Consider the following 27,931-nt stretch of genomic DNA (forward strand, 5'->3'; position numbering starts at 1 on the left):
AAAATGATGCGTTTTGAGTAAATAATTTAAAACTACACTTTCACTGTTGTTATTTTTTTTTATTTTTTAATCTAACTTTATTACGGTTTAAACTGATAAAAACCTATTTGGATGTCGTTAAAAAATTATTTTAAAGACACATAAAAACAAAGATATTTATCAAACAAAAAACAAAGACGCTCAAAAATCTAAAAACATGCGAGGCAACTGTACACTATTTAACTATTTATCAAAAACTGTCGATTGCAGAATTGTATTGTATAATTCCGTCAGAAAAAAAAAATAAAGAATCTAAAATGACCCGCGATGACTCAGGGGATAGAGCTTTCGCCTTCCAAAGAGGCGAACCGGGTTCGAACACCAGTCGATACGAACTCCGCTTCAGGCTTGCACCGACCACAGTGCTGACGTGAAATATCCTCAGTGGTAGACGGATTATGGGGTAGAGTCCCCTTGCCATCAGGCTAACCTTTGGAGGTTCCCGTGGTCTTCCTCTCCATGTAATGCAAATGTGGGTTAGTTCCATCAAAAAGTCCTCCACTCAGGCAAATTTCTCCCACTACTCGATCCAGAAGTTCCCTTGTCTTCTGGATTGGGTTCAAAATTACAAGCTACGGAGTTGAACGTTAGTAGTCGTAAAGCCATAAAATTGGGTCGACTGTTCAGCGACGATTACAAAAATAAAATAAAAGAATCTAAAATACCTCACGCTTTGTATCTCAAATTTTCATTGGGTGGCGACTTGGCGTTTTCCATGTATCGAAAAATAATGGCAATAAGATCCAATAGTTTATTCGTGAAAATTAAATAAAAAGGATTAAAAGCATTAATTAAAAGCATAATTAGAATTTTCCCTTCTCGTCTCCACCCCTTCGACGGCTGAATTTGGTCTGAAGAGTTTACTTTTAAAGTCATGTCAATTTCTTACTAAATTAGCATGTTTCTAAGAATTTTACTTTCAAGCCTGCACGTTTCTATGCATTTAATTATGATGAAATGGATAATAACAATTTTTCTTAAGGAACTAGGAGACTCTGAAATTAATATTGTAATTTATAGATTTTCAGACACCTCTAATCAATTTTTTAATTGAAATAAAAAAGTTCAAATGAATTATTTGAACTTGGTTTGAAAAGTTCAAATTTGAACTTCATTTGAAAAGTTCAGTTGAAGTGTAATTGGAAAGTTCAAATGAATTATTTAATTGGTAAAAAGTTCTTAATGAATTATTGTGCATTTATTATTTGAAATCAAAGCATTATTGCAGTCTATATTCATTTAATAGATGTTAAACACAAGATAAATTTGACATCAAAAATTTAAAAAAAAAATAGCAAACATTAAATTCTTGGGTTATTTTTAAAAAATTTAAAACGTTCTTATAAATTTCCGAATATTTATTCTCAATTCTGAAAATGTTATCACAATTGATAAAGAAAATTTATAAAGCACATGCAGAAATATAAAAATGCTTAAACTAGTTCAAAATTAATTAAATTGAGTGTTTAAATAATGTTTAGCTATGAAAAAATAGCAGTATCGTCCAATTTAAGCCATTCGTCAATAAATAATTCGTAAATGATATCCTAAATCTATGTTAATATTCAACTTTATATCGCTATTTTTTGAAACCAATAGCTGAATTTTTTGCATTTAAATATTCTGGAATTTCTATTATTTCACGGGGCAGAAGAATTTTAACAAAAATTCATTTTTTAAATCCAATTTTTAATACTTTTATCACACCATACAAATTGTCCTCGTGGAATTGTGATATTTGGCGGTAAAAGGGCACAGTAAACAGGAACAATGGCTCCTGAAAAAGATAAAAACTAGTTCATTCAAAACTATTTTTAATTCTGATTTTTATAGCGCAATATAACGCTTTAAATTTGATGCATTTCAAATTATAATGTAATATTGTTCGTTAACTACTACACAAAACCTAAATTAGCTTCGAACTTCTATGTTAAAAAAACAAGAGACATAAAATAATTACATTTCATTCATTTCAAATTCTAATGAGCTAATAATGATCATACAGTAAATTTAAGTGGTAACATGTAATTTACATTATTCTTTTAACTTTTTAATTCAAAAGCATCAATCATGTTAACTTCAGTTTCCTTTGGTTTCTCAAATTTTTATTTAAATCTCATTTTATCTTAAAGCCTTCTAATAATTTGTCTTTATAAATTAACTAAACTGTAAAATTTTCATACATTTTAAAATAAATTTGGGAAACTGACATAAAACATTATCTCTCTTTTGAGATTGAAAGAATAATGGAAAAGCGTTATTTATGAACGCATAATGTTATTTATATCTGTCTAAGCTGACATAAAACATTATCTCTCTTTTGAGATTGAAAGAATAATGGAAAAGCGTTATTTATGAACGCATAATGTTATTTATATCTGTCAAAACAGACATAAAACATTGCCCTTTTTTTGAGATTGAAAGAATAATGGAAAAGCGTTATTTATGAACCCATAATGTTATTTATATCTATCTAAACTGACATAAAACATTACCTCGTTTTTGAGATTGAAAGAACAATGGAAATGCGTTATTTATTAAAGCATAATGCTATCTATATCTGTCTAAGCTGACATAAAACATTGCCTCTTTTTTGAGATTGAAAGAATAATGGAAATGCATTATTTATTAAAGCATGATGCTATCTATAGCTATCTAAACTGACATAAAACATTACCTCGTTTTTGAAATTGAAAGAATAATGGAAATGCATTATTTATTAAAGCATAATGCTATCTATATCTGTCTAAGCTGACATAAAACATTACCTCTTTTTTTTAAAAAAAACCTCTTTTATTAATGCATTCTACATCTGTTTTTAATTATTAAAAAGTCTGTTTGGGGTATCATTGTCAATAAATAATCAGCGTATCTGAGGAATTTATTCATTATTCCAAACTTCAATAGCAGTCATACAGAAATAAAATGCGGTTTACGCATAAAAAATTATTTGATTAAAAGAATAGTAATAAAAAACTAATTTTTCTGAAATTAATTAACTGTGCTCCTTGTGGTATTTGTTGATGGATACTTAAAGTAAGGAGCGCCTTTGGTAAGTGCCTAAAAAATCGATTCACACGTTTGAATTCTCTTAATTTTTTTGTGACGTCGTGTTAAAAACATTGTTTGTGAAAAAGTTTTTTTAAGAAAATCATACAAATAGTTATTTTCAGTATTAAGCAGCAAATGTTGAAAAGTTCTTGAACAAAAATATTGTACGGATCGTAAATTAGTCCATACATCGTTTGTGTTTCAAGTTTCTGCTGTCGCCATCTAGTGTATGTTTTTATAACTAGAATGTAGCGAAAGAACGATTTAGTGTGAACTGCTGTGTTGAACGAAACAGAGATGCGAGAGCTCAGTTTCCTTCCCGGTAGACCTGAAAATAGTGCTCACCACTCACCACGAGGAGAGTCAACAAAAAAAGCGGCTACTTAAATTAAATAAACAGTTGATCACTTTTTCCCATTTTTTTTCTTTGAAAATTGTTGAATGGTAAAAGTACATCAATGCAGAAATATTCTGGAAAGCAGAATTTTCATTAAAATGCCAATTATCTCCATTGAAAATTTTGATCTTTTAGAATCCATCAATTTTTGGATTTGATATTTGATGGAAAGATTCATATCGTAGGTGAGTTCTTTATCAATATTCAGATTTGTAATGCATATGTTACAGTCAATGACGTCAATCAAGAGAATGTCGACTTTTACCGGTGAATGTCAACAATCTCATAGTCGCTTTGGTGAATGTCCGAAATATTTGTTATATCCAATTTGATATTAATTTATTCGTTGAAATTATAAAATTTATTCGATATTTTAATATCTGCTAGGGATAGATCAGGAGAAACATCAGCGTTCGGAGTACCGGTGAAATACTTACTGGGCAGTGGCTCTTAACTTTTCAAAAACCATTGATGTAGGGTATACCGGGCAATTTATGCCTGGAAGTGGCACTTAACTAGATCTAGTATATAATTCGGACATTTACCAAAGTGACTATGTGATTGTCAACATTAACCGGTAGAAGTCAATTCAGTCACAGTAATATACACATTAAATGTGTTTTGCCTTCTCAACTACTTGTAAATAAATTCTTTAAAGTCTTAATTTCTTACCCAAATTTTAATTTTTAACTAAATTTTATCACATTTTGAACTAAATTTTGTCACAGTCTTAACTAAATTTTGCCACATTATTTTTTTACTTTTGTTATATTATTTTTTTCGGTGCATGAAATTTTTCTATTGTAGATTATTTTAAATACGATATGTATTTGCAAAAAGTGGCTATTGAATTAAAAAGGACCTATCGATTCCGGCCACCGAATCATAAAGAAAAAGTGGCTACTAAGTTCTTAGAATCTACCGACCACTGGCTACTAAATGAAATTTTAAATTTTCAGGTCAATTACTAGGTATTGAGAACTACTAGGTATTGAGAAAAATTTAATGATGCTTTTTAATTCCATGTGATTACTGAAATAAAATATGAGCTACGAATAAAAAAATCCAGTATGAGCTCAGAAAAAATCAGTTCAACGTTAATAAATTTTTTAAAGCTCAGGGACTATGAACTAAATACAGGTTATGTTGAACTTATAATGTAAAAAAAAAAATTCAAAAAAAAAAAAATTTATTATTATTTTTTTTAATGATATTCAAGCAGCACTTTATTTTACTTTTTCGCTTTTGTGTTAATTGTCCTACGATGTTCATATGCCCAGTATTTTACTTAATAATTCGAGTTATTATTATTATTAATGGAAAAAAAATTATTTTTACCTTGATCTGGTGTTAAGGGACCGTCATTCTTTACCAGATCCGTTCTGGTACGACCGGGGTGAACCTGAAAATAAATAATATTATTAATTTGAATTATAATAAGTAGATTGGTTTGAGTTTTATTAGGTTATCATGCTGTTATTTATAAATGTAATTGTTTTTACTATCGTTCCTAGTTATTATAGTCTTATAGAATAGGCGTTTCAAGGTTATACGCTACCTTGGTATTTACAAATCTCCATTTTTTCCCACGCTAGTGCGTCATTACAATAATATTATAACAATATACAGTTATGTGTTACAGGTATAAATACTCCTTAACTGCCGTGTGAATAAAAATAGTTGCGTTGTTGCTTGCCACATCGCTACCAAGGCGACGAAGGTAGAAAATGTGACCTTGAGACGCCAATTTTAATAATAAGAAACAATTAATTAGCCCAATGTATAACAATGTAGTTATTATACCCAAGTATAGTTTTTTTTCTTGCTCTTGCTGAGAATAATAAAATACAGGGTGTTCTGAAATGAGTCCCTTAATATTTTTTTTTTCGATTAAGAAAGTATAAAAATTAGGGGTCAAAAATAAATACATACTCAAGCGGTAACAAAAATGTTACCGTAACCTGTCAAAGCAAAAGTGAGGAAAATTATCAAAACAGGTACAATCGCATGGTAGGACTAGAACGCGTTTCTAACGATCAATTTCGAGCTCTTTTCTGCTTTCTCCAGCAATTACACAGGTTTTGATGCTTTTAGTCTCGCCTTCCCCAGGAGTGATCTCTCGATCATGCTTTTGTTTATTCTTCGCTTAATCTTTAGTTTGGGATCCCTAATGTAAAAGAGTGTTCGACAAGGATTCCAGAAATATACATTAAGGGCGCTGATTATGGAATATCTTGTACATTAATCAATTATGGAGTTAGAAAAACTTACTGCGTTCACGATGATGTCCTGTTCTGGATGTTCCATGAAGCGTCGATGCTGAATAAAAGTCAGAGCGGTAATTGCTATCTTCGATATTTGATAAGAAATGCTTCCCCAGCCGTTTTCTTCATACACTCCATTCTTAACGTCTCTAACATAAAACATTTATACCGATTAATGATTTCGAACAAAAAAAATGCTGTACTGATCATATTAGTAGGTAAGGCATAAAGAAACTTTCTTTATTTTAACGTTAATGCAAGAAAAAATGTTGACACACAGAATAAAATAATTATAACGGACTTAGTTTTGATATTCAAAATCGAGCAGTTTTAATGAGTATGAGTTTGCCACGGAGAACACTCCGCCTTTGTTAGAACAGTTCAAACCGTTGCCGTACTTGAAGAGTTGAAAAGTTCAATTTCATTTTAAACAGAAGAGTGGAGATGTCTCCTCCTTCTCTCTCTTTTGCAAATAAACGATTTACTGCTAAATAAAATATTTTATGAGCAAACACTTTTTTCTTTTTTTTTCGTAGTGTGAAATATTTCCTCGTGCTGAGCTGAATGTTTTTATTATTGTCACATATCTTGCAGATAACACCGGATTTCCATGCAGGCAATATCTAGTACTTATCTAGCGGCATTCCGAAAAACCTGTAAAGTACCTACCCGAAAACAATAGTAAGAATTAGTTTGATGTAAAAATGTTACCTGTACAAAAAATGTAGTTTATCATAGAGGTCTTAGCCTCTACGTATAATTTATTTCTTTTATTTTAGAACCGTCGTTTAACACCTAACCCTATTCTGAGTTTACGACTATCAACGTTCAACTCCGCATTTTGAATCCAACCCAGAAGACAAGGAAAATACCGGATCAAGCATTGAGACAAATAAGCCATCGTAGAAGACGTTTCTAACAGGGCAAACGAGCATTTGCGTTACATGCAGAGGAAAGCGAGGAAAACTCCCCACGGTTAACTCGGCGGCAAGGGGATTCTAGCCCATGATCCATCTACTACTGAGGGTATAATACGTCAGCACTGTATCAGGTTTAACCCGAGAGCTGAATTTGTATCAACCAGTCGCCGTCGGGATTCGAATCTGGGTCACATTTTTGGGAGGCGAACGCTCTATCGCTTGAGTCACCATTGCTCTGTTGATCCGTTCATACCGTTCTGGGGATCCGTTCAGTCACCATTGATCCGTTCATACGTTTGAACCACATTTTATTAAAAACGTTTCGTGTCTTACCTGAATAAAATTTGATTTAAAAATTGGTAAATATTTTTGGCCTATGCCCCTAAACTAGTCTAATTCATCAACTCACTTAATATATTCTTCCATCAAGACGTAAATATCTTCCTCTGTGTCCGCAGCTAAGAACTTAGCTCGAAGTACATCATTGGATATATTTGACAGTTGACCTGTTGAACTGCTCAGGTTTACTATCCTAAAAATACAAAGTTCAAAATGCGTGTTAAGTTCAATATTCATCTTTTACCAGGGGAAAAAAAATCTGAAATTGTATAGATTTTCTTAAAATGTAAGTTTAATGTGTTGCCTTAAAGGCGTTCAAAATGAAAAAGGTTTTTGAGAGATTAAAAACTTTTTTTAAATCTCTCAACAGATTTTTAATATTTAACAGTTTTTTTTTTCCTTTTTACCGAGTTATAAGATTATGAATCGGTAAAGGTCCTTTCATAAGTATGTAGTTATCGCTGACCTTTGCTTTTTCTCGTAATAGAATTTTTCAATATTCTCACAACTTCAAAAAGTTCCTCACGTACCTTACGTACTTTCCTTACGCTTCTTTCCTTACGTACCTTCCTTAAGTTCCTTATGTACTTTTAATTGTTATTGAAAATGTTTCGGTACTCTTCGATAGGTCTTGTTTAATTCTAAATGCATTTGATTTACTCAATATTTTAAAATAACTTTTTAATAATTGAACAAACATAAAAGCAGTGTGTTTTTTTGAAAAAAATGTTTGGTGACAAAATAAAAATTTGATGCTTAGTTACGTTGCATTGTTATACGGTTGCCATAATCACTTAAATTTATTTAAAAACCGATAAACAACGTATTTAAGTAAAAATTCAAACTCGTTTGCTAGGAACTTTTTAATTACCAACAAATAAAAACCATACTTTTAGTTATAACTTTAATACTAATTATTATTTTTTTCTAAGACTTTGTAGGCTGACTTTTACTAATGCTAACAATATTTTGTTAATTATTGAAAATGATCAAGTAAATTTTTTTTTTGTTTCGAAAGAACGATTTGACGCACTGAAGGTTTTGCTCAAAGAAATGAAACTTAAAATTTTTTTTCGCTTTGAGATTTTTATATATCCTTCTGATAGTCTTGACTAATTTCGATTCTCTTAAAACACAATAAGTAACTTTGTGACACTTAAAAAAGATTAGTCAAATAGTTTTCAAAAAATAATTTTAATTAATTTATTTTTTTAACAAAAAATCCAATAGTTTCAAATCATCGTATCGTATACGAGATCTACAGTATTACTGAATTAAATCATTATGCAACCTACTCAATATTTACATGGGAGCAAAATGGCCAGAGAGCGAAATCTTAGAGAAAAATGAAATATTTTGAAGTACAGTCGGACCTCTATTTAACGAACTCTCTAAAACACGATAAAAAAAAGTTCGTTATATGGAGAATTCATTAAATAGAAAACCACCATTTGAAATACTTAAACAACACAAAACAGGTTTTTAAATCCATAAACACTAGACATAATTAAAATAGCAATCGATACACCTTTATTTTGTAAATTATTATTTACGATCGAATTGTTTCAAATGATTTTAAAATTTTATCATATGAAGGTTTCGTGATTTCTACATCATTTCTGTCTTCGTCTTCCTCACAATTTACTGCTGCATTGTTCTTATTTTTCACACTGTCCAAAATATCCGATTCAGTTAATGTTCCAAATTCTCCGCGCTGATTAAGAATCCAGCTTTAGCCAAACTGTTAGGAATAGTACGATCTGTAGCATCATAGTTCCATGCTTTAGAAATTTCTGTCATGTTTTCTCGTAAATTGATTTTTGGCGTGGATTCCTGCATGAAATGCCAACGAAAAGGAAAAAGGATTTTACAGCTTTCTCTGAAAGTTAAGTGGCTGCGAAAATCAATTCAAGGTCATTTCCCCCATAACAAGTTTGAAATGTTCCGAATTATTTCGGGAAATAGGGGAAGTGGATCTTAAAGAAAAGTTCGTTAAATAGAAAATTCACTTCGCTATTCGAAAGTTATTCTACGAAGAAATTTCCAAAATGTTCTTGGTTCACCAAAAAAAATCACCTGGTAAAAATCACCAAATAGAGTAGGGGGAGATTTCCGTATCGTGATCTGTGGTAGAATAATCGCCAAATCTTAACAACTTCCAAGCAACGACCCGCAAAAAACTTTAAAAAAAAAAAAAAAAAAAGTCACAGAAAGAGGCCAACTCGAAAGGTATAACTCGTAGTCACCCAGGGCAAACATCTACATGTTTTTTTTTTTTTTAAATTTGCAAATTTAAAATCTATTTGGCATCTTGGCGACTGTAGTTGGCGTGATACAGATCAAGATACGCAAATATCCCCTAGAGAAGTTTGTTAAATAGAAGTCCAAATATACTTTCATTACGTTTTTTAACGACCGTTAAAAAATTATTGTAAAACGTTTACCTTGCATGTTGTCTTAGCAGAGGAAACATCTCTTTGCAAACATTTATAGTCCCGAAAACATTTACATCGATTGTTTTTGTTGCTTGCTCGAGCATGGGTGTTGAATCCCCTGGCTGAAAATCATAGAACTAAATGAATTTCAATAAAATTATTTCTGATTCATTGAATAAAATAATAAAATATAATGAAGAGAATCATATGATATAGTTTTTTCTTCTTCTTTTTATTTGTTTAATGATAAAAGTTCATCAAATTTTATGTCAGCACTGTGTTCTGTGTGAGCCGAGTGTGGAATTCGAATTGACCTGCCATTTCTGGGATTCGAATCCGTCCGCTTCATTGGAAGGCGAGCACTCTATCGCCTGAGCAACCACGGCTACGAATGAATCTATTTTAATTTTATCCATCGTTGAGCAGCCGACCCAATTTTTTGGGTGTACGACTACTAATGTTCAACTACGTAGCCTTGTAATTTTAAATCCAACGCAGAAGACAAGGGAACTCCTGGATCGAATACTGGGAGAAATTTGCCTTTGTGGAGGACTTTTTTGATGGAGCTAACCCGCATTTGCGTTACATGGTGAGGAAGACCACGAGAACCTCCCAAGGTTAGCCTGACGGCAAGGGGACTCTACCCCATGATCCGTCTACCACTGAGGATATTTCGCGTCAGCACTGTGGTCTGTGCAAGCCTGATATATCGACTGGGATTCAAACCCGGTTCGCCTCATTGAAAGGCGAACGCTCTATCCCCTGAGCCATCGCGGCTCCTCGAATGAATATATTGAAGATAACAAATATCATAGTTGTATTATAATGTCCACTTACCAAGTAACCTATTGCAGCATTGTTTACCAAAATATCCAAACCGCCATATTCATGTTTCAGAAAAGAGGCCAATCTTTTGATACTTTTTGCACAAGTTATATCAAGCAAGTGAAACTTAGGATATAAGTTATCAGCTTCAAGATTTTTCACCGCTGTCCATCCGCGAAATTCATCTCTTGCTGAAATGATTGCAGCATTTCTTGAATCATAAATTTAAGAGGACGCCATAAAACGGGAGAATCTGTTCGACACAAATTCTCTTTCATCTTCATTACTAACTTAATATTTAAGAAGGGGAAAAGTGAGTCCAGGCAAACCTAGACTAAGCCATGAAGTTTCATTTGCTGAAATTTTTTTCTTCAAAATATCAAAATACAAACAAATTATTGGAAGAGAACTTCGTCATTGCATATTCTAAGTTATCTTATTTTCATTTTGATATTATAAAAATTTCTTTACAGTATTCGAGACTTCATGGCTTACTCTGGGTTTGTGTGAACTCACTTTTTCTATACTTTAAATTTTAAATTAGATACGAAGGTGAAAGAGAATTAGGGACGAAAAGTTTCTCCCGTGTTATGGCGTCTTCTTCGATGAAGAGGTAGAGGTGCTATCAATACCACAGTTGGGAGGAGTAACAAAAATGTGGCATCACATATTTTAGTTGAAATTAAAACATTTAAAATGTTCTTAGAATTATTTTTTCATCTTTCAAACTCTTTAAAAAATTTATGAAAATAATTTTACACAATGTATTCTCGTGCTAATTTTTTTTTCAATCGATGCTATACATAAAATATACTATAGGAAAGGGGACATAAATTTTTATATCCTAACTATATATCTACGTCAGCCAAACTAACTATTGCAAGAATCTCAATTTTAAAAAAAAATTGGAGATGACTGGTTTCTGGACTCATCAATTCATTTGAAGTCACCCCCTCAAACCATAAAGATTGAGTCCCAGTACGCGAAAATCCGATCATTAGATCAAAAGTTATCAAGAGGTGTTTCATTAATTTTCTACGCACTGCGCATAACATTACACCAAAAAAAGAGTCTTCAAAATATTGTTTAAAACTTCAAAAAATGGTGCTGTTTCCCATCCACGTAAAAGAAATTTGAAACAAAAAAATGAATAAATAGCAAGTAATTTTGTTGTTGTGGTTACTAGCGTCTCCATAGAGTTGAAATATTTCAACTCTATGAGCGTCTCTTGCCAATATCTGCAATCCTGCTATGGGAATACAAACGAATTTTTAAGGCAGAGGGTGCGCTTCTTGTTTTTCAGTGGCGCCATCTATTGCCAAGAATATGGCTTCAGCCACAAATAAGCCAGTGCTCATTTTACAGGGAGGGTGTATTCATACTCCATTCATCCACAGATCGTAATTTTGACCTAAACCAGAGAACGATCATTCCAGAACTCAGTACCCCCCAGAGATATTGATTTGTTATGAAAAATTTGGAGAACTTAGTGACCCTGGCAGGTTTCAACGTGCACCAGTCACTATTTTGTACACAGGGTGTCTTCGACCGGCGGGGATCGAACTCACGAACACCCTACCAGCCAGCAAATCTCGGCATCAACAATTAATTTTAAAAATATTTATTTACTGAAAGATTCCAGCGTATTTTTAACATATAAACTTTTTAGCAAATACTTAAGGTTTTAACTTCACTTGTTCTACGTGTTTTGAATAGAAAGTCACACGAAACTAAGCAGACAGCATTGGATTATCAGATTAAAGCAGAAAAGCAGCTGATGCGATTTGATAAAATTTATTACCGTTGAGAAAGAAGAGAATAATTCGTTGAAATTCCAGAGGATTGTGCTTTTGGTATATGAATATGATTATGAAGGACTATAAGAGATGCTTCTTAAACAAAGTACTCAAATAATCAAAGTTAATGAATGGAAATTAAAAGTATCTTTACAGTAAACATTTCTATTGTGCTAACTGCTCAGCGGGGTAGAAAGGAAATTATATTTTAAAAGTGCGGATTTATTTTAGATATTATAAATATTTAAATAACGCGCGAAAGAAGTAAAAATTAAGTTGTGGTTTAAGTCTTTAGTCGTAAATAGCTTTCATTTTATGCTTGAAAATGTCACCGAAATAAATTTTTATAACTCAGATTTATTTTAGAAATGAAATTAAATATAATGCAAGAAAAAAATGGTATAAACTTTGGATTTTATAAGCATCGACATTGAATTAAAGTTTAATACGTTCAACACAGCACACAGGTGAAAACTAAATTTTTATAAAAATGAAATATTTCAAAAATAAAATAAGCAACATCACATTTGTAGCAAAAATTGCACAATAATTTAAACGCTTGATTCTATAATCACTAAAATTTAATTTATATTTAAACAGATAAGCAAAATTAAAATTCATGAAATCAGGTTGGTTTTGAGATTAAAAATGCGACTAATACGTAAAATGCAAAAATCACAGAATTGGTACAATTTCTGATTTTAAAATAATTAACATTGAACGCAATTTTAAATAAGTTCAATGCATAGAGTAGGTTAAAATTAAATTTAAGTAAAGCAGATTTATTTCAAAGATTAAATACGCAAATATCACATTTGGAGTATGGTATAATTTGAATCTTTGATCTTATAATCGTTACAATTTATCTTGCTTATAAACAGATAAGCAAAATTAAAATTTGAAGCAGATTTATTTTAGAGGTTTAAAATGCGATTGTTACGTAAAATGCAAAAATTACAGTATTGGTACAATTTCTGATTTTAAAAATATTGAGATTAAATTTAATTTTAAATAAGTTCAACGCTTATCACAGGTGGAAATTAGATATTAATAAAGCAATTATTTCAAAGATTAAATACGCAGATATCTTATTTGGAGCAAAAATTACGGCAATAGTTTAAATCTTTGATTCTATAATAATCATTACAATTTAACTTGTTTTCGAACTGGAAAACAAAGTTAAAACTTGATAAAGAAGATTTATTTTAAAGGTGAAGATGCGACTATGATATTAAATTGTAAACATTGCAGTATTGGTACTATTTCGATTTTAATATCATTGACATTGGACTTAGTTTGAATTAAGTTCAATGCATGACAAAGGGGAAAATTAAATTTTAATAATGCAGATTTATTACAAAGATTATAAATGTGCAAATATCACGTACGATGTAAAAACTCTAGTAGTGATTTATTTTTTATGATTTATGATCACCGGTATCGAACTTGCTTTTAAATAAATAAAACAATTAAAATTTAAAAAAAGCAAATTCATTTTGGAGATTATGTGAATAACATGAATGATTAAAGAATGGGTAATGTACTGATATAGATATGATATTTGACATCATAATTTTTTGAATTTAATTTAAAAAAAAGTCATAATCATGTAGGCTTAATGGAATTTTAAGGCTTAATTCATAAGAACGTTGTGACAAAAAAAGAAGATGAAAAAAAGGTTTTAAGTATAAAAATTACCTGTTAATATGACATCCCCATCAAATTTCGAACAAAGCGCCTTTACAGTCGCAAATCCTATACCCTTGTTACTTCCAGTTACCTGGCGATAAAAATAAAAATCAATTATTTGAAAGAAGAAAAAAAAAAATTAGTTTGAAATAAAGCATTTGGATTATTACAAGTGCCGCCATCATAGGTAAATCAAGAGCCCCTGAATTAGATATACTATTTATATCCACTATAATTATTTAATAATATAATTCGGTTCTAGGGGTGTTTCACCGAACATACCACCTGTGGTCTTTACCCCCACCCCTACAGAATGAAAGGAACTCCTGAGGTAGGTATCAGAAACATCGAAAACAAGTACAGGGGTTAACATAAGATTGATTTTTGGCATAACAATATGAAGTCAAAAATCTCGCCAGTGATATGTTTGTAAACTACACCTTACACACGAATTAGCTGCGCATGCTCGACAAATCGAAACCAAAAATCGAAATACTAGATCAGTTGTGACTAGAGAGCAGAGTTGGCCGTTGATTACAGTAATCGATTACAACTGTAATTGATTACAGATAATTACAGCTGTGTAATCAATTACTTGTAATCACGATTACAAGTAATCAATTACTTGTAATCGTGATTACAACTTTAAAAAAATTTTGATTACAGCTGTAATCATGATTACAATTTTGATTACAGTAATCAATTACTTGTAATCACGATTACAAGTAATCAATTACTTGTAATCACGATTACAAGTAATCAATTACTTGTAATCATGATTACAACTTTCAAAAAATTTTGATTACAGCTGTAATCATGATTACAATTTTGATTACAGTAATCAATTACTTGTAATCAAGATTACAAGTAATCACAACAAGAACGATTACAAGTAATTATGATTACAAGTAATCAAAATATATGATTACATGTAATCATGATTACATGTAATTTGATTACATGTAATTGTGATTACTTGTAATCAAACTATACGATTACAAGTTATTACGATTGTATACTATAGCCAAATTTTTTATGTAAGTATTCATGTGTTTACATATTTTTATGTACATAGAATGTACGCATGCATGAACGTACAATTTGCGATTCCTATACATACAATGTATGCACAAACGTTGTTTGTACGTACAATATTCATAATTATATTGTAATATACTTACTGCAATGCGCATATGCTTAGTACATATAATTATGCATTTATGATACATGTACGCATGTATGTTAGTTTGTACAAAAAGGCAATGTTTTGTATCTTTGTATACATAGACAATGTATGTATGAACGTATATGAAAATAATGTTTATGCGTTTGCATGCTTTTATGTACTTAAGTGCATATATTGTATAAATTTACGATAATAGCACGTATATACAATGTACGTTTGTATATAAAATTTTACGTATTTGCGAACAATATGTAAGAATGTTATTTAAAGGTACAATATATGCACATAGTTGCGTAAATAAAATGCGTACATGTATACATGCCTATTTATATGTACATCGATATATGTGCACGCAAAGTATGTACTTGTATAACTACATACTTTGTTAATACTTATGCGCATGTAATGCATGGATATACAAAAAAATAGTTATATGCACAATGTATGCATGTGCATACAACGTATACATGTACATAATTGCAAGTAATGTACAAATACATGCGTACATTTAAATATATGTAATTACAATATACACATACATTGTGCATACATTAAAAAAATTTATATGAGTAAAGCTATTAAAATGTGTTTTAAAATTTATTCTAAGGCATATGAAACTCGACCTCATATTTTTTAGAAAGCAAACGATAATTTTATTTGGAATTTCTAAATATTAATTCCACACATAAAATTTACCGATTTTCTTACCATTTAAAAAATTTCTATGAATCATGCATTATTTTATAAAAAAAAATAAATCTGTATTGTCAAACATTTCATGAAAATACCTGAAAATAATTTTTTATTCAGAGAATTTCAAAATGATATAGAACAATTAAAGCAGAAAACTAAATTTAAATATCGTTTGATTTTGTCATTTAACTTGCTTGAGTCATTAAAAGTTAACTTACATGCATTTTATTTATTGCATTGTACACATATTTAGACATAAATGTAATGTACATATGTATACGTGTAATGTATGTACGCATGTACAATGTATGTACATACATTCATGTATTGTACGTGCATATATAGTACATATGGACATGCATACATGGAACATACGTGTATTGTACATGTGTGGATACATTCATTGGACATATATGCATTGCACCATATGCATAGATAGGGATAGCATGCATGTACAAATGTAAAATTTGTGCGAAAGAATTATGCCCAATATATTTATGCACATATGTACTGTATATGTACACACATATGTACATTATATGAACATTATATGTTCATTTCATCATATGTACATTATATGAATATACATCTGTACGCTATATGTATATACATCTGTACGCTATATGTATATACATCTGTACAATATATGCATCTCAAATGTGTGTATGTACGTACGTTATTGTATAAATGTACATGTCTACATTGTTTGCACATACATACGTAATTATTATCTATATACATACGTACATATATTTTATACCTACAATATAAGTGTATGTACATGTGTGTGAAACTAAAATGTCTGAACATATGCACTAGATAAAATCATATGTACATACATTTTAGTTACAGTCATTTGTACGTATACAAATACGTACAAAATGCAGTACATGTTAATACGTGCAAAATGTATCATTATAAAATACATTCTACTATCTACTGTAAAATATAATCATTTATAAGAATACAATAGTCTTGTAATCGTGTAATTAGATTACATGTAATCATAATTACATGTAATCAAATTACATGTAATCAAATTACATGTAATCATATATTTTGATTACTTGTAATCATAATTACTTGTAATCGTTTTTGTTGTGATTACTTGTAATCGCAATTACTTGTAATCATGATTACAAGTAATTGATTACTGTAATCAAAATTGTAATCATGATTACAGCTGTAATCAAAAATTTTGGAAAATTGTAATCATGATTACAAGTAATTGATTACTGTAATCGACTATGTAATCATGATTACAGCTGTAATCAAATTTTGTAATCACGATTACAAGTAATTGATTACTGTAATCAATATTGTAATCATGATTACAGCTGTAATCAAAATTCTTGAAAATTGTAATCATGATTACAAGTAATTGATTACTGTAATCAAAAAATGTAATCGATTACATTTTTGGCCAACTCTGCTAGAGAGCCTAGAGTAAAAGAGAGTGGACAAGGGAGAAACGATTCCTGATTGGTGGACAGAAAAACTTTACCGCCGGAGGCGAGAGTGGAAAATTCGCCATTGGAATTACACGGAGTGAAAATTATCTGACTCAAAAAAATTATGTTCTGTATTAATAAATGCATGTAATAAGTTCATTACTTACTTTTTTTCAATAAGAAACTTCACAGTTACAGTAAATGTTAAAATTATGGCTGAAAATTTGGATAGTTGTTAGTTATTAGAATTTATCCTTATTATCACTTACTTGCGTGCATATAAAGTTATGTTTATCTCATTGTAAAGAGAACAAGGTGATGAAATAACTAATGGTTAGATAAGAATAAATGTATTTACTTTTAATGCACATAATTTCTATCTAAATTACTTATAAATTTTAAGATTTGAGCATCTTTTTATCAAAACTTCAGAAGTGCAGAGTTTGGCGATATTACTTTGACGTGTTGGCGCGTTACAATGTTCGCGTTACAATGTTACAATGCGCGTTACAAAGTAGCATTTGTTTACTTTTCGTTACCAACTGTATAAAATGCTAGTTTGTTTTAAATTTCAACTAATTATGGAAATTTTTGTTTACAATTTGTTGAAATAAACAATACCTTTTCAGGTGAATATGCGATAATTTTTTCCTGAAAAAGTAATAAATAATAATAAGTTATATAATTTGCATTATTAATTATTATTTCTGAAATAAATGGCATAATCATTATTAATTTTTATATTTTATTTAAGGCATTTATTAAAAGCTGAAGTCTTTTCATTAGTCTTTTTTTTTTTTCATTGACGTTAATTTTTTAACAATTTCAGATGCTAGACAATGTTTCTTAAAAAATCTGTAATATCATGTGCTTTCCAATCTTAAAGTTTATATTATTGATACTTTAGTATATACTCTTAGAATAACAGAACCTTCAGAATAACACCAAATGAGCGAGTGGCGCCAATTTCGGTGTATCATCTGGCAACCCCCTTGGACAAAAATCTGACGGCAGCGCATGCGCTCTTGGATATTGTCATCACTCTTTTCAATACAGGCACTCTAGTTGTGACTAGTATTGGCAGCACTGATCTAGTAACTAGTTTTACTCTATATCCACGCCCTCGAGTGAGCTGTGGTGCTTCTTTATTGTAATTTAATCCTTTTGTTATAAGTTGTAATGATTAATATTAATTCATAACATTCTGTCTCTTTGCAGAAAAATAGGAAAATTCGCAAATTTTATAACACATTTTTTATCTCGAATTTTTTAAAGATTTATAATTTGTAAACTTTAAAATTAAAAAAAAAGAAACTAATATGTTCTTAAAATTTAATTCTTTATATCATTCTAAAATTCAAATACTTGAAATAAAAAAAAACTCAATTTATGTACTTACAAAAAATAAATAAATTAAATTAAATAAATAAAATAATGAAGATTTTAGTGAGCAATCTGAGCTGCCCAAAACATTAAATTTCATATAAAGCACAAGAAATTGGAAAATGATAATAATTGCTGATATATAGTCTCATTATTATCTGTTAGCGTTCAATTAGTTTGTAAAAAGCGTTTTTCTGGTTTTCATTTATGCTTAATGGAAATTCTAATTATTTTCATTCAAAAAGTCTTTCAAAATGTGATTTTACTCCTCTATTTCAATTACAAGTTATTTTGTTATCTGCGTTGTGTACAAAAAAGTGAAAAAAGTACAAAAATAAGAAGAGCATTTCACAACATTTACTAAGATGATAGACTATATATCCAGGATGATAAAAAAAATATTGATTGTTAAAAAATAATTTCATTGCTATAATAAACATTGAGAAGAAATCCTATTATATATAGGTTAATATATAGGTTATATATAGGTCATAATACATAGGTTACTACAATAGCTTTTATATTACTCTGATACTTAAACTGCAAGTTACTTTGATTTTTGGGTCGTGTTAAAAGTTGAAAATATAAGAAAAGTGTCTCACAACATTCATTAAGATGACAATTTGTCTGTCAAGGATGATCAAAAAAATTAATGGTTAAAAAAATAATTTCATTGCGATAAAGAACATTTAGCTAGAATCTTATTACCGTTCAGGAATCTAAAACACTTTTTTGTGGTTTTTCCTTGCATGTAACGCAAAATTTGATTATTTTTATTTAGTCTTAATTGAAATAAGTTATTCTTATAACTTTAATGATTATGATTGTACTCCAAGTAACTTATGAGTAATTTTGATTTCTGGGTTGAATTAAAAATAATGACGTTTCCTTATATTCACAAAGATGATAAAGCATCTATTAAGGATGGGAAGAAAAAAAAACTTGATTATTTAAGAATAACTTCTTTTAGATAATGAATATTTGGCTGAAATGCCTATTACCGATAAAAACAATCTGAAAACACTTTTGTAGTTTTCTTTACATGCATGTTACGCAAAATTTGATAATTTAATTTTATTTAAAATAGGTTGTTTTCATAGCTTTCATAAGTATATAATTGTATTTCGATACTTAAATTGTAGCTTATTTTGTTTTACTGGTTGAGTTAAAAAGAAGAGCTTTTCGTTTATATTCAATAAATTGATACATTATCTGTTTCATAATTTTATAACCGTCGTCGAACAGCCGACCTAATTTTGTGTTTACTCCTACTGATGTTCAACTCCGAAAATTCAATTTTAAATCCAATCCAGAAGACAAGGATAGTCCTGGTTCAGGTATTGAAAGAAATTTGCCTTCGTCGAGGACTTCTTGATGGCATTTGCTTGTGACTAACAACTTCTTGATGACTAACCAGCATTTTCGTTACATGGAGAGGAAAACCACGAAAACCTCCCACGGTTAGCCTGACCTCAAGGAGACTCCTGATCTTCTGAGCCACAACGGCAGGGCCTAAATAATAATCAAAAATGGTTGCTTAGAAAAAATTATTTCATTGAGATAAGGATGAACATTAAGTTGAAATCCTATTACCGCCAAGCAATCCGAAGAACATTTTCGCGGTTTTCCTTTGCGTGTAACGCAAAATTTGATTATTTTAATTTAAACTTAATCTTGGTTAAAATAAATTATTTTTATAACTTTTATAAACATTGTTTTACGCCGATATTTAAATTGTGCGTTACTTTGATTTTTGGGATGAATTTAAAATTACAAAAAAATATGAAGAGCATCTCGTTATATTCACCGAAATAATTGGCTGTCTGTCAAAGACGCTAAAAAAATGATTTATTACATAAAATTCGTTACGATTACTGAGCATTTCGCAGGAACTCTTTAAGCGTCAAGCAATCTGAATGATATTTTCGTGGTTTCCCTTTACGTGTAACGCAAAATATGATTGTTTTCTTTAAAAAAAAGACATTCACAAAGGCAGCAATGGTTAAATATTTACATAAATTAATAAGTTATTTTATCTTTTTTCCTTGTTAAAACAAAACAAAATGAAGAGCATTTATTGATTGTGGGCAATTCATTAGCAAGGTAGATAGTCTTACGCGGACTAAATTATTTAACAAATTTACGGTTGCATGGCTTATATTTTGTTTAAAAAAATTTGTCCTTAATGTGCATTTTTAATTATAACGATTTTAAAACTAAATGTTTAATTATTCACATCCAGCAGGAAAATTAATTTACGAATTTTATCTATCTTTAATTAAATTCTTAAAAGTATCCTTACTATTCGTTACAACGCCATCCTCACTGGATGCACTTTTACACGCGAGCGGCAACGTGATTAGTGAGTTTTGAGGATTTCTGTCGCATCCGAAAAAAATCACATTCAGTGCAAACGGTCCTTTAAAAATCTAAAAAATTCTGTTGTGTTAGTCATGAGCGTAGCCAGTGGAGATCACGGTAATTATTTTTAAAAAACTGCTCGTCTATTTTAAGTTTTAAGAATACATTTATATTTAAATACATATAAAAATAAATATGCATATGTGCAGTGCATAATAAAACGGACCACCCGGAATTAATTTTGGTCGAATAGTCGGATCTTAATAGTTTAAGACTCAACCTAAATGGCTCGGTTGAAGGGTGAGCTCAAATTTGCTAATTAATAAGGGTAGATGATATTTTAAGTTTCTAAACCAAGCACAAAAACATATTTTCTCTAAATGTACATACATTTTCTTTGACGGATTTCGATTTTTGATATCCCTAAAAGAAGGAGGTAATCGCTATCTCGTAAATATGGTTGGACTCTTGTACGTACTTTAACTATATGCTTATTTTAAAATATCTCGAGAACATTTTAAATGAAATAAAAAAATTGCATTGAATTATAATATTCGTTTATCCAAAGGTTATTTTATGAAGGCTTAAGTAAGTAGTACTAAATATGCTAACATATGTATAAAATATTATACTTATATAATTTAATCATTTAGCACTTTATTAGAGAGTATGATAATTTTTTTTTAAATTTTCTTTTAATATTATTAGTTAATTAAAATATATTATCAAATATCACAATTCTTTTGTTTTTATTTTTAAGAAATTAAACTTTACTTTGTTTTTCGTTCATAATTCGGTCATTATTCAATTTGATTCAATTATTTATGTGAAATAATAATAATAAAAAAATGGTGTTTTAAAAGCATTTTTTTAACTTTATTTAGCACTTTGTTTTAAACATACAAGTATTTTTTAAAGAACTTATTTTTTTTAATTTTCTTTCTATACTGTTGGGTAAATATATTGATAAATTTCAATTTGATTTATTTTTAAATTAAGAAATCTTTCGTTATTTTCGTGATCATTTTTAGAAAATGTAGCAAAACTTGTAGCAAATGTAGCAAAAATGTAGCAAACTTTTTCATTTAGAATTTGAAGATTACGATCGAACTTAATAATTATGTAATTATTTATGCAAAATAGTACAAGGAAACATTGATTTGTAAAAAACGCTTTTTTTTAAAAATAAACAAAGTTTTTAACACTTTGTTTTAAGCGTATAATGAATTTTTTAACAAGCTTTTTTTTTCAATTTTCTAAATTTTCTTTCAATAATTTTAACTAGATATATTTATAAAATTCCCTTCTTATTTTTAAACTGATAAATCTTTCAAGGAGCGAAAATTTTAAGAAATTATAACAAAACTTATGTTTACTTTTTAGTTTAAAATTCGAACCTTGCTCTAGTCAAACGAACTTAATTATTTATGTGAAATAATAATACGTAGTACATAAAAATTAGTGATGTTTCAAAAAGCGACAGAGAGGGTGTTTAGTACTGGGAGTAATGTTCGAAAAAACAGAGCATCTTTTATCATTTAAACATTCGGAAATGTTGATATATTTTTATTTCAAAATAAAAATTTCATATGAAGTTTCAATTTCGCTCAATTGGCTATGGCTCATTTAGTAAAATTATTTTTTATAGCTTTAAACTTTTTTTTTCAAAATTTAGTTTACTTAAACTAATTGATTTCCGAATAAATTCATAAACCTATCGTTTTAAACTTTCTTTGATTTCTAGTTAAAAACTTAGTGAAGTATCTGACTTAAATTAAGACTGCTTATACCTTATAAACGATAAAGAGGTGCAAATATTGTATCTACACACATTTTTTCAATAAATATTTTAAGCAAGATTTGTACATTGTAGTCAATTTATTTAATATCTTTTTTAGCAAAACATATATATCTTCAAATTTATAAATTGATTTAAATCAATTTGAGTATGGAGTTTTGATAGAAATCTGATTTTCTGTGCCTTACAAGTAAATGAAATTAAATAATACTATTTCGCGATACAAAATACAAAAATACTATATCGCGATATATAATTTCTAATATCGCCCAGTCCTAGTCATGACTATTCGTTTTGAGCTCTTTTGAGTAATTTATTATATCGTGAGAATTTTATTTTATTGATTGTTCAGATTGCTTACAGTCAGAAACTAGCAGAAATTAATTATTTTTTATTAAATATCAGCTTTCTTTAATTTTTAATAAGGAATAATATTTTATTCTGAATAGACAAATTGTTTTTTCTATTACACTTAGAGTAAGATTTTCATGTGTGGAAAACTTTAAATTGCAACTATGAATAATTAAATCAGTTCTCCATAATTCCTCCTTCACCATTTTAACATAGTTAAATCAATTTCCTTTTTGAGTTATCTGAAGTGAAAGTATTAGTCTGATAGAAAAAATTTGTAATTATTTTATATTTCTAACAATAATCAACTGCGACATTGAATACGCTTAAAAGCAATATTATTCAAATAATATTGCTTTTAATTAATATTGCTTAAAATTGTTATAATTTCAAACAAGTCTATTTTTGATGCTTTTTTTAATGGCTAGGCCAAGATGTTTACGCACATTAAATAATATTTCTATTTAAAATCGTATAAAAATAAATCGAATAAAAAATATAGAATACTTTATTTCATATCGTGTGCTAATTCGGGTTTGGAAGCTCTTTACCGGAACAAAATGAAGCAGGAGAATAATTATAGTTCTTCAGAAACAAAGATGTCTGCAAAGAAGTTATAAAGTGAATGGTTTTTACTTAAAATAAAAAAAAATAAACTTTCGTGTCAAGAAACAAAAATCAATAAAATCGGAAGGAGAGGATCAGCGTAATATCTTGTTTTTAGGATAAAACCTTTTTTAATGTCATTTTAGAAATAAAATCTTGTTTTTTAAAGTAATAAACAAACAAAACCAAATATAATAAAATAAATTAATTATAAAATAAATTAATAAAAAAAGTAAAAAGGGCTCACGATACAAACTTTAAAAGAAAGTTTTGAGATTTAGTTTTTGTTTTAACCATTGAAATTATCAGCAAATGCATTAATAAAGCAAACGTCTCAGTAACGTAGCTTGTGATCTTTTTTTCCTCAGAATATGAGAGTTCTCGAGAATCATATACACATTTTCCTGGTACTTCGGCAGCAGACGACTACAAGCAAATATACCGGTTGTGTTTTACGAAAGAGCCATTCCTTCCTATAAACTTACCTCTTTGGCGATCATCATTTGGCATATAATGGGGCGAAAAAGAGTGCCAATCTAGTAGGTAATAAAACCTAGACTTAGTTGAGAGTATTGTGATTGATCATCCCCATGCCCATGAAAAGGGGGAAGCAGAGACATTCGGTGAAACACCCCTGACACGTATAATTCACCAATATAATTTTTAAATATCTGACTTATTTAAAATTCAATTTCTCAAAAAATATTCAACCGATTTTGCTCAAATTTTATATATTGCCATGTAGAATTATATTCTTTAAAATGATACAAAACGATGTATATCTTATAATTCAAAATTTTTTCTACTATTATTAAATAAAAGAACATAAAATAATAAATATTCAATAAAGGTTATTCTTCGCATGGAATTATTTTTGGACAAATGAATTTTATTATTGCTTTAAAAAATTCGCCTAAAAAGTTTTCGAGACATACGCAAAAAGTAAAATTAATATTAAGGGATCAAAACTTTGGACAGCTCTCCTGACCGAACTATTGGTACCATATTTCCGGAATAGCAGTTACCCCTATATCTTGGGGTTCAGAAATTCGAATCCGTTGAAAAAAGATATGTTTATTCAGAGAAAGTACGTTTTTGAGTCTGATTTCCTAACTTAAAATATCGTCTGCACTTAATAATTAGTACATTTCAGGTCACCTTCTCGAGTCATTAAGATTGAGTCCTAGAACCTGAAAATCAGATCATTAGGATCAAGAGTTATTCAGGGTGGTACAGATTAAAATGTTATTGATGTTTAGTTAATTTTGGTAATAATTACTAATTGAAATTAAAAAAAGCCACATTAAAAAAATATTAAATCATAATACTTCAATGCAATAAATATATAAATAATACAATAAATGTTACTAATCCGTTTCAGAGGAGCGTAAAAATTCGCCAAACTATTATTGTCGCCAATCACGATTAATTAATTATGGGAATAAGTACTAACTGAAATAAAAAACATGGCTGTATACCCTAAGCTGTAAAGTAAAATGTATAGAAAAATGGAACTAATTCGTTTAGGAAAAATGTACAAAATTTGGCATATTATTATAGACGCCAATAATGCTTAATTACTTTTGGTAATTGGCCCTATGGTAATTAGTGCAATTTTAATAGGTATTAATTGTTTAAATATAGGTACAGCGTATTAAGTTAGTATATTTCATACCTATTAAAAGTGCATCAATACTTAATTAAAAAATATTGTCATTAAATACTTCTTTTTTCTGTAATTTATCAGTTTTTATTTATAATTGATTTATATTATCAGTTTTTATTTTTAACCAGCAACGTTTCACTAAAACAAGGATAAAACAAAATCCAGAAATTTTTTTTCTTGCTTCAGAATAATTGAACATTTACAATTCATTTAAAAAAACACAATGTGTTTATTTACCATTTGTAGAAATATAAAATACGTTACTTTAAAGGCGAAAAAAGAAAAAAAAATGCATGCTACTTACAACAGCGACTTTTTTCGGCATATTGTCCTGAAAGTGTATCAGCGAAATAATGATAGAAGGTTTGCTTCATAAAAACATTCGACTGCTAAACGTTTATAAACGTCTCATTGATCCAATATTCATGAAATCCTACAGAATCGAATCTGTATGATTTATGATAATTACTTATCATTCAGACAACATTCAAATTTTTGATTTATACACGGATATGAAAAGAAATATAAAGATCAATACGTTTAATAATAAGCAGGGTCACCTCACTTAACTAGTATGATCTTTTGTGTACATTCATTGTACGATTAATATTATGATGAATGTTATCTTTTTATTGCAGTTTTGATGTAATGAATTATTAAAATCTGTCTGCACTATTGTTTTAACTGAGTCGGGTATTTCTAGTCATTTATTGTGAGAAAACTGATTAAAAGCTGATTTTGAAATCTTATTTATACAGACGCCTCTTTCTGCTGCTCATCGCAATTGGGGCAGTTTAAACCCTATACTATGTGTGATTAACGTTATTATGCTATCAGATATAACTAGAGTTGCAATGCGTGGAAAAAATCTGAATATCATTCCCGAGAATAAACAAGTTCTTTTTTTTTGGGGGGGGGGGAGAGGAAATTTAGAGAATCGCTGGTTTTTTATTTCCAAAAGTTTAAATTAGAATTTAAAATCAACGAATTTTTTATTTTATTTTTTATTTTATTTTTTGCGAAAGTAGAAGTCTTTTGCAAAAAGCAATAATATTAATGGGTTTAATTTATTTTTTGTTAGACTTGTTAACTTTTTGCTTAACACTATGACGAAAATGGGGTACGCTAGATTATCGAATTCTGATTACACTAAAATATAAAACCCAAATATATCTTTTTTTAAAATTCATATTCAAAAATGTATAAATATGTATAAAAATTTCAATGATGAATAACTGTTTATTTTAGATCTAAATGACTACAAATTGATAAAATTATTGCTTGGAAGTATGCCGTGTTAAGAAGATTTTACGTTTAATGCAGAATTCAATAACACATGTGTTAAACAGTATTTAAACACTATATGTATTAAAATACGTATATATATGTACTATATGTATTACATACGTGTATATGTATTAAAATACTGTATGTAATATTCTTTACTTATTTGACATAAATTAATGAAAAATAACTAAAAATATGCCATAAAAATTCTTCATAAAGGTTTAATCTTTGATTATATAGAAAGAAAAATAACAATAATTTAACTGAAGTATTAGGAAAAAAAGAAATACATTGAAAACCATGCCAATTGTATTGAATTATATCTAGCTGAAGTAGATCAAATACAAATGATACCTATCATCTTTTTTATGGTACAGGTGTTATATAGCATATATTCTTTTATATTGAAACTAAGCTAGTTTTGTTAAACATCAAATTCTAGAGTTTGTTACTGTCTTTCAAAAACTGTTGGTTTTTTGCTTCATTAAATAATTCATTTTTCTACATCTTTATACTTTTTGGATAATGAAGACTTTTTCCATTACCTTAAGAATATTTTATTTTACAACCGATGTTATTCTGAGTTTCCGATTACTAATGTTCAATTCAGTAGCCTCGTAATTTTGAACTCGATCCAGAAGACAAGGGGACTCCTGATCAAGTACTGGGGGGAATTAGATTTTTGATGCAACTCACCCGCATTATCACTCTAGTGCTCTAAGCTCTTTATACGTATAAGTTATTTTATTTTATAATCAGTGCTGAACAGTCGACCTAATTCTGAGTTTACGACTATTAATGTTCAACTCCGTATTTTGAATCCAACCCAGAAGACAAGGAAAATACTGGATCAAGTATTGAGACAAACTAGCCTTCGTTGAGGACTTTTTGATTGGATCAACACACATTTGCGTTACATGAAGAAGAGAATCTCTCTCGGTTAGCCTGACGGCAAGGGGGCTCGAACCCATGATCCGTCTACCACCGTCACATATCTTATAAAATATGGGGTTTTGTTTCTATGCAATTAAATGTATGGCAATTCTTTGCTGGCAGACTAACAGTACTCGTTCGTTTCGCATATTATTTTAAGTAATTATACTTGTCTAAATCCAAAATTTGCACAAAATTCTTAGCATAATCCTTGAGGAATGGATTTTTATTTCACTGTTTTAGGAACAAAACTTATAGATCATTTTTCAGTTAGAAGCCGATACGTTAAAAATTTGATCAGGCCTTCGAAATTTATTCAAAGATGACAATAGTTCTCTAAAAAAATGTTACTCGAATTTATACTTTATCTTCGCAATGATTGAAAACAGTAAAAAACTTACCACAGCTACTTTCTTAGACATGACATTGCTACAAATTAAATCAAGTTCTCCGCCTCCCTG

General features: G+C 29.2%; 1 protein-coding gene across 3 annotated transcripts; it reads right to left on the reverse strand.

The window, feature by feature from the left end:
- Nucleotides 1–52: 52 nt before the first annotated feature.
- LOC107443485 (carbonyl reductase [NADPH] 3) lies at nt 53–27,923 on the reverse strand. 3 transcript variants are annotated; one of them, XM_087154287.1, is made up of 8 exons: nt 19,883–19,974; nt 13,765–13,846; nt 10,283–10,461; nt 9,455–9,567; nt 7,081–7,203; nt 5,759–5,900; nt 4,826–4,889; nt 53–1,816 (listed from the first exon to the last, which is right to left on the reverse strand). In XM_087154287.1, exons 1-8 carry the CDS (start codon nt 19,886–19,888, stop codon nt 1,716–1,718), a joined length of 810 nt encoding a protein of 269 aa, XP_087010413.1. In that variant the 5' UTR covers nt 19,889–19,974; the 3' UTR covers nt 53–1,715. The 3 variants fall into 3 exon arrangements, with proteins under 3 accessions (XP_087010413.1, XP_042898902.3, XP_087010412.1); XM_043042968.3 differs by lacking the exon at nt 19,883–19,974 and adding an exon at nt 27,872–27,923 and having other exon boundaries at nt 1,627–1,816; XM_087154286.1 differs by lacking the exon at nt 19,883–19,974 and adding an exon at nt 25,555–25,691 and having other exon boundaries at nt 1,627–1,816.
- Nucleotides 27,924–27,931: the final 8 nt, after the last annotated feature.

Source organism: Parasteatoda tepidariorum, chromosome 10 (genome assembly GCF_982258835.1).
Source record: "Parasteatoda tepidariorum strain Cologne lab strain chromosome 10, Ptep-v5.0, whole genome shotgun sequence".
Taxonomy (NCBI): Eukaryota; Metazoa; Arthropoda; class Arachnida; order Araneae; family Theridiidae; genus Parasteatoda; species Parasteatoda tepidariorum.